At 39.5% G+C, this 19,247-nt stretch overlaps 2 protein-coding genes across 3 annotated transcripts; both read left to right on the top strand.

Annotated features, from left to right (window-relative positions):
• Positions 1-5,513: 5,513 nt before the first annotated feature.
• On the top strand, positions 5,514-10,333 carry LOC108881353 (fizzy-related protein homolog). Of its 2 annotated transcripts, none has more exons than XM_018673309.2 (14): positions 5,514-5,716; positions 6,303-6,412; positions 6,582-6,710; positions 6,892-6,955; positions 7,080-7,207; positions 7,447-7,529; positions 7,638-7,821; positions 7,915-7,980; positions 8,076-8,178; positions 8,345-8,529; positions 8,618-8,851; positions 9,189-9,293; positions 9,411-9,503; positions 9,589-10,333. In XM_018673309.2, exons 2-14 carry the CDS (start codon positions 6,344-6,346, stop codon positions 9,628-9,630), a joined length of 1,485 nt encoding a protein of 494 aa, XP_018528825.1. In that variant the 5' UTR covers positions 5,514-5,716; positions 6,303-6,343; the 3' UTR covers positions 9,631-10,333. The 2 variants fall into 2 exon arrangements, with proteins under 2 accessions (XP_018528825.1, XP_018528824.1); XM_018673308.2 differs by having other exon boundaries at positions 7,077-7,207.
• Positions 10,334-10,999: 666 nt separating this feature from the next.
• Positions 11,000-19,078, top strand: haus5 (HAUS augmin-like complex, subunit 5). The gene is given in 20 exon segments (XM_018673312.2): positions 11,000-11,339; positions 11,466-11,528; positions 11,775-11,807; positions 12,106-12,130; positions 12,310-12,442; positions 12,594-12,753; positions 12,876-12,972; positions 13,423-13,514; positions 13,631-13,685; positions 13,770-13,897; positions 13,995-14,076; positions 14,184-14,264; positions 14,266-14,339; positions 14,795-14,957; positions 15,185-15,265; positions 15,438-15,583; positions 16,046-16,142; positions 17,083-17,221; positions 17,416-17,548; positions 18,123-19,078. Coding segments are annotated over 20 exon segments (1,983 nt in total). The 5' UTR covers positions 11,000-11,241; the 3' UTR covers positions 18,226-19,078.
• Positions 19,079-19,247: the final 169 nt, after the last annotated feature.

The following is a 19,247-nucleotide window of genomic DNA, read 5'->3' as shown; positions in this document are numbered from 1 at the left end:
GTGCCGCCGTGCTAGCTGGTCTCCTCAGCGTGTGAATCACTTTCTTGGACAGATGGAGGCCTGGACGGACCTCACTTCAAGGGCCATATGGGTAGGCCAGTGGAAGTAACAGAGAATTTTTTTTAACATGTCCTGAGGTGATTAGATACTGCATTACACAACAGTGGTGTGTTGTTGGTTAGCTGGTTACATTTGAGACACAAAGCTAAGCATCCCAGTTATGCCAAAATTAAATAGCCACTAGTGTTTAAGAAACCTAGAATGTTTTTAACTAACACTTAGTTACTGCTGATCTGAAGGCATTTCTAGATGCCAAAAAGACTCCTCTAAACATTTGGATGAGAACATATCACGTGTGCTGCACAGTATAAAGATTTATACTTTGTTTCTCAAGTTGGGGAACTTTTTTCCAAATCCAAACAAATGATTGTAGCTGGAAATAACATAGTCTCTTCTTGAGTTATACAACAAGACTCAATAGTTTATTGGATGTATTTTTTTTTCCAACATTTTATATATTCATCCAAAATAACTATGTTTCATTTCCAGTGACTCAGACCAGGAATATACAATCATAAATTGTTTTAAAATCTTCACTAATGTGCAGTCAACAGGATATTTTATTGTCCAGATGGTCAGTGGTGTATTTTAGCATTTTGACCGTTCATGAATGACACTCTCAGTTTCTCAAAAAGTGCTGGGTATTTATTGTTCGGAAAATCTGATGCTTAGCTCTGTGACTCAAATGGTAATCCAATAGGCTATATTAAAGGCACAAACACGGGCTACTTGTTGGCATGAAACAAAAGTCAAACCAGTTATGAATCATGTGACATAACTTCTGTACAGAAGAACAAAAGAAAACCCACATTTGAACTCAAATCTCTGGGATTATGGAAACAGCACTTCACTTTTTATGACTATAACAAATGCAAGGGTAAGACCAGAGAGACTTTCACCACTTTCACTACTTTCACATGTTGATTTAGGTTGATGAGGTCATATCTCAATGGTGTTTTCAAAGAGCTGAACCACCAAAGGGGAAAAAAACGCTTTGGAGTAGAGAGGATGAAAGGAGAGACAGAGAATGTGAGGAAGTCAGAGTGGGAGAAAGTAAGAAGAGAAACATTAAGAAAGAGATTAAGCTGGAGTAAAATGTGGGGGAGAGAGAGATAGAGAGAGGGAGAGAGAGAGAGAGAGAGAGAGACGTGGGGGGGTGGCGAGGTGGGGTAAAGGTAGAGAGGAAGAGAGAGACGGGAGGGAGGGCGGGATGGCTGCTCATCAGAGTTAATGATGTAGAAAATCCCCCAATTAGAGCGTTTTCCTGTGTTGCAGGATGAGTTCAGAGCGGGGTCCTCTGACAGCCCGGCGGATTAGTACCCGGGCCAGGCCGGGCCGAGCTGGGCCTGAACAGACACTAACTAACTGCTGGACAGCTTGGCACTGCTCAGCCGGGGCCAGGTCGGGGCTATAGCCACAGCCAGGGGCCGGGGTAGGCATGCGTTGAGCCGGAGTGCGTGGCACAGTGAAAAGCATGGGAAAAAGAGCAGCAGTGGATCAACAAGAAAAAAGTCCTGACAGAGAGTTTCTCTCCACTACAGAAAATCCAAATTAAATTAAAATATAAGCCAAAAAAAGTTTTTTAGATGCTATTTCTGTCAGTTACTCTCTTTCCAAGTCCCTGAATGTCTCTGAAATGTACTTATTTTCTAAAATTATTAAACATTTATATATGGTCTGCAGATTACACACAGGTAAAAACAAATAATCACTTCAACTGTACATGTTGCATAAAAACAAATACATCTTGCTAACACCATCTCAACTCAGTGTTCCTGACAGATGCATCCATTTTTTCCACAGTATTACGTATGTGCTCATCCTAAAACACAACCTAATCTGGATTGTGCAACAAATCAATCTGTCCACATGTTGCTTGATGTCGAACAATAAGGATGGTGAAAATATTGAGTCTTGTGGTGGTAAATCAAATGATTGCGACCATTAATCCTCCTGACCAGATACTTGTGACTGTAAATCTGAATATTAATCCATCTCTTAGCACAACAATGAAACGATCGCTGTTAAAGCATAACCGACAAAAGCTTTGTGCCTTTCATGATGGTGTTCACCTTCAAGTAGGGGAAGCAAAAGGATTCATACAAGCAGAAATATCTGTAGAATAAAGACATGAGACTTGAACATGGAGAGTGATTTTGACCTTGCTAACATAGTAGAGTATATGAGGTAAATATTCTAAACAAAACATCTGCTTACTTAGTTACTGCTGCAGATTCTGAATATATCACATACCCATCTTTGGCAAGGTACCTTGATACATTTTTTTTTTTTCCAAATGGTAGGCATTCAACAACCTGAGCAAAAGCAGATCAAGAAGAAACAATGTGTTGTTTTTGAAGAGCACTCTGTTCTCTTTTACTCTGACAGATAAAATATAAGGATATCTGAAATAGTCTTGAAACAAAGACTTAGTTTGAACAAGCTCCAAAAACCTAAAAAAAAACAAAAACAAAAACAAATCTCCAAGTGAAGAAATTACAGGTGAACTGGGGATTACAGGAGCATAAAAAAGAATATGTTTCCCATAATGATCAATAACATCATCATAGGTCCCAGAGTTGATGATGCCAGTCTTAAAAATGAAAGATAAACAGAATTTAGAGGAAGCCCTGAATCTGCTCTACGACACAGTTACTGTGTTCATTAAGAACAACTGAGTCCCTAATGACTAATTGATTAATTGTGCAGTCCATTATTTTGCTCCTGCACCCCAGTAGATCTGAAAGGGCCACGGCTGGAGTTAACAGTCTTATTGGAAAGACGCGTTCCTTGCAAAGGATAATAAGGGAAAATAGCGGAATTAATTGGGTTTGATTAAGAGAGCTTTTCAATGGGACACAGCTTTTTCGCATGACATAATTAGAGGTCAGTTAACAGAGGGGGTGGGGAGTAGGGGATTTGGTTGTTGGCGCCAGTGTTGTGTGGGTGTGTCAGAGGAGACAGATAGACAGACAGAGTGTGTGTGTGTGTGTGTGTGTGTGTGTCTGTGTCAGTGTGTGTGTTGGTGAGGTGGGGTGGGGTGAGTGAGGAGGAGGAGGAGGAGGGGGCTTCTGCCTTCACACTTGCAGAACCACGTTGTGTGTCTGATGTGGTACATTTCTATAGGCTCACTCACCAGAAAACACACAGTGAAGTTCACAGGGGGGCCCTCTGTGCGCTCCGCGTGTGATTATCATCACTACACTTGCCAACATTAAAGGCACAGAGCTTGGCCTTTCGTCATCGCTACATGGTCATTAGCAGTGCGTCTCAGAGACTATACTCTATTGTGCAGAGGAGGGCGGTGACAGGAGAGTACATTCAGCAGTGTTTTTGGAAGAGCACAAAACGTGTAAACAAACTCAAAACATTTACTGCAGGCACGCACATGCTCACACACACATTGTGAATTTATAATCCTGTTAAGGTATCTAATCTACAAATGGGGGAGGGCATGCGAGCCATCAGATCTAAAAATACATCTGTACTGAACCAAAACCAGGCTTCACACCTGATTAGATTATCAGATATTTCATTACAAGTCTGCAGCTTTTTTCACAGAACAGTTGGGAATTCATTGTTCTCTGTTTTAGCAAGATTTTAAAAACATGTTATTTGTATAACAACAAGTATGATATTTAACATAATGTAATCACAGTATATATAACAGGTCTGGACTACACCTTATACACATTCATGCTCTATCCCTCATTTACTGTTATGTATCACAGACAGATAAAATGTGGCTTTTCCCCCTGTGGATTAAGTCACTTACATCAATGGGTCGTGGCTCCATGAAGCTTTTATCATTTCCTTTTAATTTAGCACATTTCTTTTTCCACCGGGAAAACTTTTCAAATTACTCTATACCACTGTGTTACAGTAAGAGGTTTGTTCAACAGGTTAGTTCTACCTAAGTCAAAGGTGCCCACTCTAAATGGCAGCCCTAATAAAAATTCTGTTGCTGTTCTGAATTCACAGTAAAACTCACACAGGTGTTTTATTTTGAGACCTGTGTTTTGATTATAGCATAAAAGGAATGTATATTTATCAGACTACAGGCAAGGAGACACAGACATATGGAGGCCCTTGCTTTTTAGGAAGTGTAGGCTACACCATTACACTACTGGAGAGTTTCACATGGGACTACTACGCCCTCTATGTTTGAAACGTGGATATGACAAGAGCTCTCCCGGTCTCAGTCTCATTTCACCATGAGAAAAATAATGAGGATGAAATAATTAATAGAGCGTAAATAGTCCATTATAATTATTTTAATGTTATGTAGAGAAAAAAATAATAACATTACAGAAACAAATTACAAATTTACAGACAGTTGAAGTTTATAAAGCCTTTTTGTTAAGAGAAGATTTAATAGTTTTGACACATAACACCTGTCAACATAGCGCAATAGAATTTCACAGAAACACAACCTATAGCCTCCAAAATGATCTAATAGTTGAATCAACACCACTTTAACACAGTTTCAACAAAAACTGAACACTACAGTCTTCATGAATCAGAATCAGAATCCTTTATTAATGCCTTGCGGGAAATTGTTGCATTGCAGTGCTCCATTTCACAGGCACAGATAAATAAAGAGGAATAAAATAACATAACAATAAGATAAAATAAAATAGTGATATAACCAGTCATCAAAATATAAAGAAATAAAGAAATACAACCCTTCAAAACGGACACTATAAACGTAGTTAATATTTACAGACATTTAAATAAAAAAGAAATGAAGGGGGGATTTATTGCAGGACTGTTACTCATACTGTCGTGTCTGTCGTTTGCAAACTGTCGTTGCAACTGCCCTGTGTGCTGTGTCTGTCTGTATAAGCTGCTGGAAACTTAATTTCCCTGAGGGAGTCATCCCAAGGGATCAATAAAGTCTGTCTAAGTCTAAGTCTACTCGGCTTGATCTACATCAGAGGTTCTCCATGTAGTTAAATTACCTACGGGCGTTTGCTGCAGCTTGTTAATACATTACACATGTAACCTCTTTTTAACCTTTAACTATTTATTTTCTTGTTTTTGCTCGTGTGTCCTTTTCTTTTAAATTAAGTTTTAACGTCCTCTTGTTTAATTAAAATATTTTTCATCATCCCATGCTTTTGTAAAGCACTTTGAATTGTCTAGTTTCTTTTGAATGACATTGTTTGTTCTGTTATTTTTAAATGAATGTCCATGCCTCTGTAAAGTACTTTGAATCACCTTGTGTATGAATGGTGCTACATAAATAATCTAGCCTCGCTCATTTGGTAAGATCTCATCCCTTTGCTGTTGGATAAGATATTACTAACTTATATTTTATAAATAGTAAAGAACTATAGACAGTGGTACTTGATAAATAGGTAGAACAACTGAACTCCACGGATAAGTAACTCCTGGTCGTGATAATACGACTCCCACTGGAAACAAGTTGCGTTTCCGTATTTTGATTTGATATGCTTACGTCACGGTGGTGACAAAACCCCCACAATGCACTGTCCTGTTCACCTCAGATAAACTGAACCAAACATTAACATATCTCTGAGAGTGAATAACTTTAATTTATCGCTTTAATTCATCCCATATCTCCGGCGACTGTTGTTCCTGTGGTCTGCTGTTTGGGCGTTGGTTGTATCCAGGGGCTGGCTGATTGTTGCTGGTATGTTGTGTGTCGCGAGTATGACTGGGTTAGCTACTAGCTAAGTTAGCTAATGCTAGTTATCATTAGCTTTTCTTTTCTTTTTTAAAAAAAGCAAACATGACTGAAGATAAACCTGTAAACACAACCGATGTAATCACATTACAAGGCTTTTCCCGACGTCGAGCTGAACTAGTTGAAAGTTAGACATGCCATAAATGAGTTGGTGAATCTGACCTCACTTCAGTCAAACATAAGCGTTAAACACAGGATATACAGTATGACATGTCAGTATGATTATTTACTGTAAGTAATAATGTCATTATTCTTAACCATTTAGCTTCATGTAAGACTTTTATTTCAAACATTGTTGTTTCACAGCTTTAAATCAGTGTTATCAGGATATTGAATAATCTTTTGTCCCTAGCTATAATCCTTCACTAAAAGATACAATGACAGCAGGATATGCAGTTAATTATTGAAGATCACCTCCAGGTGATCATGACATATAAAATACAATGCTGCACAAACATCATACAGTGTACACTGCACAGTGAAGGTCCAACCAAAATCATGTTTTTAAAGTTTTCACTCTTGTATCTGGCAGGTCCATCTTCCCAGCCTGTGGCTGTGGGATCAGGGTTGAGGATGGATCCAGAATATGAACATCGCCTCCTCCGCCAAATCAACATTCAAAATGACAACTTAAGTCCTGTTGTGAGTCCTGTCTTTATTTTCTCCTCTTCATTGTTTCTTTTTCTGTCATCCTTAACCATGTAAATGTACATTTGCACAGTATTGTGTATTATAACTGATGAAAAAAGTGACCAAACCTCCATAAATTCATAAGAAAATACACTTAAGAGATAATATGTTGGTTTTGCAGAAAATGACACAGAGTTTATACAGTCGAACACCCACTGGATCCCCGTTATCCTCGCCCAGTAAGCTTGGAGACAGATTTATTCCGACCAGAGCAGGGGCCAACTGGAATATTAACTTCCACAGGATCAATGTAAGGGCATGTTGTGGGTGAACTTATGGATCACTGTGTCTGTGCTTTTGTAAGAGAAAAGCAATATTCGTGTGTAATACAGAATTCAGGATGTTAAGAGTGTGTCTGGATGAAGTTGTTTTCAGGATGAGTGTTAAATCTGTCTCAAACCAATGACAGTATATTTGTATTTTTCAACTAGGAAAATGAGAAGTCACCGAGTCAGAACAAAAAAACTAAAGATGCCTCTACTGATAATATCAAAGGTAAATACATTTTGTAAAGGTTATTTTGGAAGCTTTATTACTTGCTGATGTGCATCTAAGATTGTGGTTTTATTCTTGTTTAAACTGTCAAATGAATCAAATAATATTTTTGTGAATGTAGCAGATGGGCTGGCCTACTCTGCTTTGCTGAAGAATGAGCTGCTGGGAGCAGGAATAGAAAAGATTCAGGACCCCCAGACAGAAGACAGGCGTCTACAACCATCCACCCCTGAGAAGAGGAGTCTCTTCACTGTATGAACATTTCATCTTATATTCCTTATATATTGAATTATAAAGCACATTTATTATGCAGTGTCAAAACAGAGACATATAAAACATGCTCTTGAGGTTCTTAGCAGGGGCAACAAAAAACAAAATCAAGGAGCAAAATGCCACAATTCAGTCAGCGTACAGGTTTTATTCAGCAGTTTATGTTGTTTTAATGATGCTGGTAGAGAATGTGATGTTGTCTGTCTTTGTGTTCTTTGCAGTATTCACTCAATACCAAAAGGTTGTCTCCAGACGATGGCACCAACATCTCCCCCTACTCCCTATCACCTGTCAGCAACAAAAGGTAGAAACACTTTTTAAAATATTTTGGGTTTTAGTTCTTTTATCATTGACCACATTACAAATAAAGAAAATGTATGGGTATCATAACGTTTGACTTTTCCTGCTACAGTCAAAAATTGTTACGTTCACCGAGAAAGCCAACTCGGAAGATCTCAAAGATCCCCTTTAAAGTGCTTGATGCTCCAGAGCTGCAGGACGACTTTTACCTCAATTTAGTGGATTGGTCGTCTCTCAACGTGCTCAGTGTCGGGCTGGGCACGTGTGTTTATCTTTGGAGTGCCTGTACCAGCCAGGTTAGTACACTGTGTATGTCTGCACAAATTTTGGAATTTGAATTTGAACAATTTGTTTGTGGTTAATCCCTAGCTAAATTATGTTTTCCTCAGGTAACAAGGCTGTGTGATCTATCTGTGGAGGGAGACTCAGTCACGTCAGTCGGATGGTCTGAAAGGGTAAGTACACATAACCTACTGCCATCAGAAAACTGTCATGATGGACTCTCAGTGCAGTTAAATCATGTTAATGAAAGGATTTGTCTTGTTTTTAGGGTAACCTGGTGGCAGTGGGGACTCACAAAGGATATGTTCAGATCTGGGACGCTGGTGCAGGGAAGAAACTCTTTGCCTTGGAAGGACACACAGCTAGAGTTGGTGGGTCATAGAGTGGCTTGACAGGAATGCTCAAGACGCAGTAAAAACAAATGATGAAACTTAACATTAGGCTGAATTAATGCTTCTGATAGAAATTATGCATTTTAGACAGATGTTGTTTGTGTCACCAAATATAGATTAAACTGTACTCTGTGTCTGTCTACAGGAGCATTGGCATGGAATGCAGACCAGTTGTCCTCAGGAAGCCGTGATCGTATGATTCTTCAAAGAGACGTACGGACGCCTCCACTGCAGTCAGAGAGACGTCTGCAGGGACACAGGCAGGAAGTGTGCGGCTTAAAGTGGAGCACTGACCATCAGCTGCTCGCTTCTGGTGGCAACGACAACAAGGTACAGTTGTTGTGTTTATAAAACCTTCCTCTTTCTCTGTTTATTTACTCACTCTGCTCATTGACGAGGGCGTGATTTGTCGTCTCAGCTGCTGGTCTGGAACCACTCCTCGCTGAGCCCAGTGCAGACATACATGGATCACCTGGCTGCAGTTAAAGCCATCGCCTGGTCCCCCCACCAGCATGGCCTGCTGGCCTCTGGAGGCGGCACTGCTGACCGCTGTATTCGATTTTGGAACACATTAACGTCACAGCCGCTGCAGTGTATGGACACCGGTTCACAGGTCTGCAATCTAGCCTGGTCCAAGCATGCTAACGAGCTGGTGAGTGACTCCAGATACACTCTGAGTACAGCTGATGTACAGTCCTACTCCTGTGTTTTAGTAAATGGGGTGGATACTTAATCTATCTGTTATTGTCTTTTAATATTTGTATTTCAATGTAAAGATGTTTTACTTAGACTTTGACATTAGTCTTGCTTAACCTTGCTTAATTCTTTAATTCATCCATTACAATCCAATTTTGCAATGTTGTGGTCTTGACAGTTTGCAGTCGTAAAATTAATGTTTCTAGCTGGATGTTCTAATGGTTTAATGATATTAAATTACAAAAAGCACAATTTACTCTGCACTGTGAATTATACTTATTGTCTTTTTTCAGGTGAGCACCCACGGCTACTCTCAGAACCAAATCTTGGTGTGGAAATATCCAGCTCTCACTCAGGTGGCCAAGCTCACAGGACACTCGTACAGAGTCCTCTACCTGGTTAGTATGTGTGTGTTTGTAGGTGATGTCAGTGCTGGTCATGTTCAGGCTTAAAGCCTGCTGGCTTTGCCAGAGAACCTGGCAGCAGCCACATAAATATTTTATATTTTTCTTTAGGCGATGTCCCCGGATGGCGAGGCAATAGTGACAGGAGCCGGAGACGAGACCCTACGCTTCTGGAATGTATTCAGCAAAACAAGGTCGACAAAGGTGAGAACGCACTTTCAGAATAGTATTCAGCACCCTCCCTGGATCTGCAAAATAATTAACCAAGGTTCTGCATCTTTTGTTTCAGGAATCTGTATCAGTTTTAAATCTCTTCACCAGGATACGGTAACTTCAAGCTATTATTAAAAACACTTCTAGTTTGAATGGATCCTGCTGTCGTCACTGGACCGCTCATAAACACGGTGCTAAGGACAAACAGAACAATCTAAAGAATCTCCTGACATTTTGGAAATGGAAATGGCAGCAAGAACAACTGAACTACTTTTTTTTAACGCTAACAATTCTTTGGGAAGTTCTTCTTGTGCTCTCACTTTGATTGTTTTTTCTGTTTTTTACCTTTTAAAAATGTATAAGTGGACATATTTCCATTTGTTTTGTATTCACAACAAGCAATCATAGGCCTTACCTAAAAATATTGTGATACTGTTTTCATTATGGTGGAATCAGAAATGTGGAGAGAGCATTTTTAGTTATTGTTTAACTCAGGTCTAATTTATTGAACTCATTTACTATATGAAAAAAACATTCAGTGACTGAATCATCTGTCATGGAGAAATTGAGATTAGATGGAGAAAAATGCCTTTAACACAAAGTGACTAAAACATAACAAGTAAACATAATCACCTACTAAGGCCTCTACAGTGTGTGCACCATGTTTACTGTGATCCTCAGAGAACAAAGGTTGAAGAGTGGTTGGTTGAAATAATGCTGTTTGCTCCTGTGGACGGAAAGTCTAATGCTGTGCATCTAGACATAAACTACATGGTTGATTCTTTGTAGTAAAGGAAGAAATAAAAGATGATAGCACTGAAGTACTAGTGTGTGACTTACTTTTTCTTCATTCCAAATACTATTACCATTTATTTTTGGACTTAATTTAGTTGTAATAATGTTTGATTAGATTTTACAATTCTGCAACTTAAAGTTACAATTTTGTTGTATGACTATGAAAAAATATATTGGCCTGTCAGCAGGATTTTCTTTTTGAGTGGTGATTTAAAATAAAAAACATGAGTATACTTCCACCATTTAATTCGGTATTGTAGTTTAGTTCAATTGACTGCTATGTATTCCACCTTTATATAATTACATTTATAATATTCAGGTTTTGTTAAAACTGTTTTAGAGTGGTGTTGATTCAGGTGACAAGTGTGTCTTTATTTTTTATACACCATCAGTGAGACATCTCTCTCAGTTTAACAGCAATGCATTCTCCAAAAATGATTGTGAAATTGAGTCATAATGAACATGATAAACTTAATTATTGCAGGTATGTTGTATCAGACTGCACCAATTTTAGTGTTTTGTGTATGTACAAATTTATAGTGTGGCGCCATATTCAAATAGTTCTTGTCAAGACTGCTTGAAGTTAAATGTGGAGTCAGCCGGTTTATAATTTTTTTGTGCGAAATTTCCCCATAAATAAAACAAAATCCATAACAACAATAACAACAACCGACTGCAACCAGCGGCGGCGCTGCGTCAACGGATATGCCGACCGGAAGTACCGCGAACAGGCGGGAAGTTAAAAGTTTGAGTATTTCAGATTTTAAAATTATTGCCATAACCAAGTTAAGAGAGCGTATTAAAAGAGACGTATCTCCCACAAGAGCAGTGAAAGTCAAAGGACTATAATTGGCCAGGTCGACGTTCAGCTAACGTCGCCAGCTGACACGAGCAGCAGCAGCTAGCTTGTTGTTGTTGTCTGTCAGGAATCAGGATGGCGGATAGAAATCTGGTGCAGGAGTTGAAGCGTTGGGCGACAGAGGAGTTCAACCTGCCCCCGGAGAGCCTGCCAAATGACAGCTATTTTAAAACGTGGGTATCAGCTTGCCCATACCTTCCCTGCTATCGCAGTTAATATTGAAAAGTAGAGGTCTTCACTGTTGATGCGTGCGTTGCAGCGTTGAAGTAGCCTAATGCTGCTCATTTGTTTTTCTCCAGGCTCTGTGTGGGAACAGGGAAGTCGATATGGAAATATGTCATCCAACACATTTTCCAGCAGAGGTTAGTCTCTACACTGATCTATAACCTCTTTATCATTTACCCATGGTTAGAGTACTGATGATTTCTTGGATGTTGTCCCAGAACCTGCTCAGTCCTAAATGTCTGCTCAGAATAAAGAACATCATGGCATCTAATAAATGTCTGGGTCCCTAAAATAAACTGCAATCTTGCCCTCTGTACACCCTTTGGCTGGGCAGATGGGGCAAATAACGGATTACAGCTCCTTGATTGTTTCTGTATTTCCAGGAATGTGAGGATCATGCGCGGCAACCTACAGTGGTATCCTTTCAGACTCCCGCAGGAAGATTTTGAAACCACCACTGTCTTTACAAAAACCATAGTATCTAGAGCCTGACTGGTGAACTGGCCTGGCTCCTATATCTGTTAGCTGATAAATGACAAGAAACTGAAGTACAGAAATGCCATAGATGATGTTTTAAAACCATTCTGTCTTCACCACAGCATAGTGACAAGTTTATTTTTCAGAAACTTAGCCAAGTATCTACTTCCTCAGCCTCCATGGCTCCTCTCAGTTTAGCATTTGACTTGTAATTTCCTTGACACTATGATTTTCAAGGTACAAAGTCCTTCAAGACAAAGAGGTAGGCTACAACTTATTTTCCTCCCCTGTAGTTCATTTCTGTTATCTGCTGGAAGTACTGATTTATTAATCTGAGTGATCACACTATTGATACACAAAGGGGAATTTTTAATCTCCGCAAGAAAGCCACTGATTTAATGAAATCTGGTTTTATCTGCTGGTGTGTGTGTACATGCTCAGTTGAAGCAGGCTGAGGGCCAGAGTGAGGCTGCTAAGCAGAGAGAGCTTCAGAGGAAGATCGAGCAGCTGAGAGCTGAGATCAGTCACCTGGACTCACAGATCAGTGGAACAGAGGAACAGTTGGCTACACAAGGTTAGTCCATCACATGCAGTGTAGGCTGGGTATCATTTGGAGGCTGCTGTATTTCCAGTACTTGTACTTTGTGCACACACAATATAAAAAAGTTCCATAGTTCTCAAATATGCTAGGTGACTTTGCACACCAGTGTTTTATTATTCAACAGAGCAGTCTATCAGTCGTACCTGGGCCCAGGTGGAGGACAGCCAACGCAGAGAGCTGCTTCTCCAGGCCTTCAGGCAGCGCTGCATCCTGGGCTGCAAGATGTTATCTGATGATACACAAAAGATCAGCGGGCACTGCCAGGCACTGGAACAGATGGCCAGGTGAGGCAGAAAAATTAAATCTGAGCTGAAATAGAAATGAATGAATTTAGCTATTTTACAGACCTATAATAATCACATAGCTGTTCAGATTTTAAAAAGAAGCACTTCACTGTGTGTTGCAGGAAAGCAGAGATTGAAGTGCTGTTTGATGATAAGTCTTCAAGCAGTAGTGATAGTGACAACCTCAACTCTAAAACCACAGCAGAGGCACAAGTCCTGGTAAGAGCTACCTAAATATGGCTTGTATTCTGGGTATCTGCGTGTCATAAAAAACACTGAATTCAGTTGACTAAATAAAGTTGAGAGTAGAATTTAAAGTGCACTTTATCTGGCAGGTGCAGTGTCAATATATACACAGTGTGTGTGGACAGAGGAGACAGATTAATTCATCAAAATAACATGTACTGAATGCCATATTTGTTGAGAAATGAACTACTGCTGATCTTTTTACTATTTATCTTGTTGCACTGTCTTAAGAATATTTTTATATGACAAAAGCTGGTGGAGACAAACATTGATTTGACTTTATTTTGACAGCCTTTTGGAAATTTATTCTTGCAAAGCTGCACAAAATTAACCAGTTGATCAGCACTTATTCACACAAATATGAGTAATGCAGGCCAAGATACCTGTAAGGAATCATCATCTCTTTTTATTTTCTCCTGTCAGCGTGAAATAAGAGAGCTGTGTGAGGACAGGGTCCAGTTCTTTCAGTCTTTACAAGAGAGTGAACTGAAAACGGCGCAATCTGCAGCCAAACAGTAAGGACTATACTGGATAAAATATTTGAGAACTCAGCTATTCACAAACTGTCTTTCCAAATATTGTTAAATCCTTCTTTCTTGAATGAATCGCCTCTTTCTTCTTTCCTTCTCAGTATGACTCGTGAACAGAGGACTGCCATGTTTCAGTACTGGTTGAGCGCTGTGGAGGTTGGTGTATTTTGGCACATGTGTATATATACTGTCTTTAATTTTCACTTTGCATTAACATGTTGTTGCTTGTCATTGCATCAGAACGTGTTGGGTGGTTATCCTCCAAGCCACGTCCTCTCAGCATTAAAATATTTAGCTTCCAGAGAACAGAAGGAACTAGAGGACAAACTGGCTTCTCTGGATGTGACCCGGGATGTGACAGCTCTTCGGTAAGACATACAGCCACATTGTTGTAATGTTCTCTTTTCGTGTTAGACTGTTCAAAGTTTTCAGTGTTACAGTATTTCTTTGGCATGTGCACTGCAGGTTCTGCTACGACAACAATCACCTACTGGACGTGTCGGCAGAGGAGGAAAATGAGTTGCCGCCAGTCAAGACCCTCTTACAGGTTCCAAACACAAACACTCACACACATGTTAATACAATGTTCAAAAAGTTCACACTGACATTTGTGGTCAATACATTTTTCTTTGTTGGTTTTGCTTGGTTTTGCAGGATGCTTGGGAAGAGGTGGAACAGAGTTTGGTGGAATTAGCCCAGACTCGCTCCAGAGTCCAGCAGCTGAAAAACCAGCTGCATGGCCCGCAGGAAGGAGGCTGATCAGGAGGTGTCTGTTATTGCAGATGAGCTCAACAATGACACCTTGGCATTGTAAGTCCACTCACTGTAGAGACTGTAGAGTTTATTGATGAGGTCATGAAATCCAGAAAGAGGTGTATGCAAAATTTTAATACATCCTCTGAAAGATTTTCTATTCTGCACAAATCCAATAGTAATGGGACATCAGACACCGTCAGACACATTACTGTATGGAGCCACTGGATAATATTTTAGTCTGGGAATTTCCTGTGATAGAAAACAAAAGTCCAGAATTAATCTGAGATTAGTAGCATTATCACATGTTACTAATTATCTTTGTTGCTCACTGCAATCTCATTCTTTGCTTGTCTTCTGTCTATAGTGAGCAATTGTTTGTGTTTGCACACAAATAATAACTAATAGTCAAATTAAAGACTGATTTGATCTGTACAAAAGAAAACCTTGCCTTAAAGAATTTACTATGCCTTCATTTTATTCTTTCAACTCTGTCTCTGTAATGCTGCCAGGTCTGTGCTAGATCTGGAGCTCCAGTGTGTGATGCAGGCAGCAGCCAGAGATCACATCAGAGACCGCTGTATCCAACTGGACCAACATGCCAGAGGCCGACAGGAAGCTCTCAGAAACCTCCGCAACCAGTGGCAAAGCATCCTGGACTTCAGACAACTAGTGGTGAGAGTGAATTGACATGCATTTTCTTCGAGTTTTATGTACATTTAGATACAATATATGAGTAATAATTAATGAAAATCTGGTCTAGTGGATTTGGTTATGTGTGGTGTTAACTGTCTGCGGATAAACATCTTGATTTGCCAGATTTTTATGAACTTAATTTTCAGAGCTGTCAATATTTCTGCAGCATATATCATTAAACATGTTGTTTTGTTGTGTCTCCGCAGGTTCTCCGACAGGAGCAGATAAGAGGTCTAATTAAGGGGAACTCCACTGCCAAGATGGAGCTGATCCATCTGCACAGAGAGGTGTGGATGCTCTCCATCTGTGACACTTTAAGTAGACAGATTATTTATAGGATTTGCTTCACGCTGTGGTGAAAGAAATGCTTTGGTCCCTTTAAGCTATGAAAACATTTGCCAAAAAGAAACACATTTCTGGACATCTCTAGAGGATTTCTATGCCTCTGTTTTGTTTCAGTTACAGGAATTCGTCCAGGGTAAGCTGGTTCCACAGTTTGGAGATGTCACCACTGCAGCCAGCAGTCTAAGGAACTCTATTTCTAAGGAGGCCAGACAATTTGGATCGGTTTCGCTTCTTGCTCTGGACCGCAGGACTGCTGAAGGGTAAGAGAAAGTCGCCCAATACTTAAAGGGGTAAACTTCAGTCACGTTGGTATATAAGTAATAGAATCTTAGAAAAAAGTTTCCTAATATTAACAAACCAAATTCAGGACTTCATAACCAGGCACATATTTCACTGCCAGAATAATTTCTATTCAGTAATAAATCAAGCCTAACGCAACAATGCTGCCAAGGCTTTTCCCTTGGTTGTGTTGAGTTCTGTTGGATTTAATGATGAATTAGGGAGGGGGGGGATGAGAGAAGCCGCACAATGATATCTGTCAGAAAATGATCATGCTTCATCAGTAGTACATCTGTGGCTCCAGCTGCACTGGACTAAAGCATTTCACTCTCATGTAGAGGGTGCATCACAAGAAGAGACATTTTTAATCATACTCTTGATTAAATGCTGCCTGTTGCTAAACACAAACAGAAAAATGTTTTTCATTTTTCCTGTCGTTTCAGAGCGCAAAGAATCCCAGCATCATGGTTGTCCATCCATCGCCTGCAGTCCTCAACCTTCAGCAGCATGTGTCAGAGCCTGGCATTCCCTCTGTACAAAGTGAGTGTTGACGTATAATGTATCGGTCTGTTAATTATATATATTAAAAGCGAGATCTCCTTCTTCGTCTTGTTTGTCCACAGCAACACTACACACACACACACACACACACACACACATATATATGTGTGTGTCCATATATACATATAGATAGACACACACACACACACATAATAATGTCAATCCTTGGGTAATGTCTGATTGATAATTTAATGGTTAATGAGTCAATTTCTTTTCAATTGGATATATTTAAGTGTGACTTTTTTCACTATTAGCTGTAAGTTCTGTATGTTCCTATAATAGTTAAACCTATGGAATAATGTGGGATCAAATAATTCTTCTTTTGATATGGTGTAGTTATGGTAACATATTGCTCTGTCAAGCAGCTTGTCCATCTCCTAGTAGCGATATGAAACCACTATCTATTTTTTTTTTCATTAAAAAAAAAAAAAAAATCAACTCATCATTAAAGAACCTGTGGCTCAGTTATTTGTATCCTTTGGTTCTGTGCATTTCACTTGCCATCTTTCTGAAATTTTGTGGCATAACTTCATATGTGAGGTTTTCCTGTGGACACGTTTATACAATAATAACAGTGCTAGCAGCTCCCCCAGTTCACACTGCTCCTTGAACTCCACATGCCTAGAGAGGTTTTGATTAACCAGCTGACTGTCACTGCCATCGTTTGATCTCAGTCCTCTCACTAGAGCTGATAAAAATAATATCCATGAAAATGACTGTTGCTGCATGGAGGCATAACACCAGCAGTCTGGTATTTTCCAGGCTGATGTGAGTTTGCTTTTTAGGGACATTGGTGTTATTACTGTGTAATTTTTTCTTTCACATAGTTTAGAAGTCATTTCATGGAATTACCTGTCCTTTACCTCTCTCTCTCTGACTTTAACGCAGGCTAATTTTTCTCCTCTTTCTTACACTTCAGGCTCCAGAGGACTTGTGTTTCCAGGCGCGCTCCCAGCAGCTTGAGTTACGCTTTCTCCGTCAGTTACTGCAATTTCACTCTGCTACTCTGCAGAAAATACAGAAGGAAGCAGAAACACTGCATGCATCTGATCAAAAAGGTAATCAGAGGAACTAATCAAGAGAGAAGCTTTTATCATGCTCAAAGCGCACAGTAACAAGTGTTGCATTTGGCTGTTTGTACATATACTTTATTTAATGAAGAATTTATGTTACCTTGGCAAACAGAAGTTTTAAGACCTTTAATCAGTTTTAGTAACAAGAAATTTACTGTTTTGTACGCCATGTCTTGTAGCCATGCTGTTTAGAGTCATGGAAGAGGATCAGAAGCTTCTGAAGTCTCTGGTACCAAGAGTCAGAAGCCTCACCCAACGATGTGCACAGGGCCTTTCGTATGGGGACCAAGTCAAAACTGCCATCTCTTACTGGTGAGGAACATTTCTGAAGTAGATAACCTACTGTGCTGTAAAACAATGGATACATCACACTTAGCATTTTTATATCATTCAGAAATGTCTACAAAGGAGAATTCAGTCTGGGTCTATTTTCATTATTCTACCATTGTTCCTATCAGTTTATTCATTGTTGAGATCTGGGGATGTCAAGCAAATGTTTTAAACTACTCAGTCTAACCACATTACCTAAACCACACCTGGAAGCGAAAATGAAAGCAAACGTGATAAGTTATCATTCATCCTGTTCTGAACATCCATGAGTTTATCAAGAGCTTTTTGTACTTGTGTACTTAATATTCATACCAGATCTCAGTGATGTGATCAACAAGTTACTGCTGCTCAGTGATTCAGTATTTAACATTTCACTCAGTCCTGTGCCAAGTAAAATGAAAAGAAGACCCTGATTGGTTTGTTTTATTTTCAATAATAGTAAACTGGCTAAAACCTTTACTGGCTGGCTAAAACCTAACTTATATCTTCGCTAGGTGCCCTGCTAGGGTCTGGTTTTCTGATTAACTTTTTCTGTTTTTTGTATGTGTGTCTGTAGGTGGGATCAACCAGCCCAGCATGTCCTTCCTGAGGTCAATAAAGGAGGACTGACTTTTCAGCAGTGGCTACAAAGATGGAAACTAGCTGCCAAAGCCTCTTGAGGGACGCCTCATAGTTTAAAAATATAAAGGAGATCACTTTCAGCACCTTTCAGTGGCAAAATGCCCACGCTACAGTCAAGGCCGGGTTACCAACCAGGCCACACTTTGATCCATTTTCACTGGTTTCGCAGTTTGATTAGTTATAAGTGTATTAACAAGTTATTTGCACCACTTAAATACAGTATCAAATAAGATAAGTAATTAATAGCTAATTATCTAATCCTGTCTTCTAGTAATGCCTAGGGTTGAACTCTGATACCATAATTATTTTAAATTGTATTGTCCTCAAGTGGAGTCTATTCCCAAATAAAGTTGTGTGGGAATTTGGCTGCAGCAGGACACATATTCAGATGGTTGTAGGTGGGGGTAAACAGGGTTCCCCAGCAAATTTTAGCCCAGGATCACCTTATAAGACTAATCTGGCCAAGGCTACAGTAGTTTGAAATGCACAAATATGCTGTAGTATAAATCAGAGATGCAATGATTAGTCCAGTAGCTGAATGTTTTCATTATTGATTAATCATTTCAGTCATTTTCAAGCAAAAATACCATCCAGTTGTTGGTTTCAGCCTCCCAGATATGAGAATGTGCTGCTTCTCTTAGTCTTAGTCTATAATAAATTTAATATTTTTTAGGTTTTAGACCATTGGTCGGACAAAACAAGACATTAGGTGACGTCGCATGATGCTGTTTTTCTAGTGTTTTTTCATTTTCAATCCACTGATGATTAGAATTATCATTAATTGCAGCCCAATTGTAAAGCAGCGGCGGTTATAGCTTTTTCTAAGCTGTTTAGTCTCATCATTACTCCTCTTGATGTTTTACCCTGTGAGAATAAATCATTTGAAATCCAGGTATTTTGCTCCTGTCCTCCTTGAAATGCATTAAAAAATATATAGTAAAGTTGTTGAAAACTGCCTCCCCAGCCTCATGCATTGAAGACCAAGCTGAATCCATGCTGTATTTCACTCATGCGCGCTGTTAGAGCTGCAGATGTCTCATCAGCCCGGTATCGATTTGTC

The sequence above is a fragment of the Lates calcarifer genome, linkage group LG17, assembly GCF_001640805.2.
Source record: "Lates calcarifer isolate ASB-BC8 linkage group LG17, TLL_Latcal_v3, whole genome shotgun sequence".
NCBI lineage: Eukaryota > Metazoa > Chordata > Actinopteri > Centropomidae > Lates > Lates calcarifer.
Note: the sequence above shows the minus strand (reverse complement) of the source record. Positions and strands in the feature narration are given on the sequence as shown.

Bases quoted from the DNA above. Each gene is read 5' to 3' on its own strand.
- LOC108881353 (XM_018673308.2), top strand. From the start codon at position 6,344: ATGGATCCAGAATATGAACATCGCCTCCTCCGCCAAATCAACATTCAA. The intron at 8,530-8,617 runs GTACAGTTGTTG...TTGTCGTCTCAG, and splicing joins CTGGTGGCAACGACAACAAG to CTGCTGGTCTGGAACCACTC. The intron at 9,504-9,588 runs GTGAGAACGCAC...CTTTTGTTTCAG, and splicing joins GCAAAACAAGGTCGACAAAG to GAATCTGTATCAGTTTTAAA.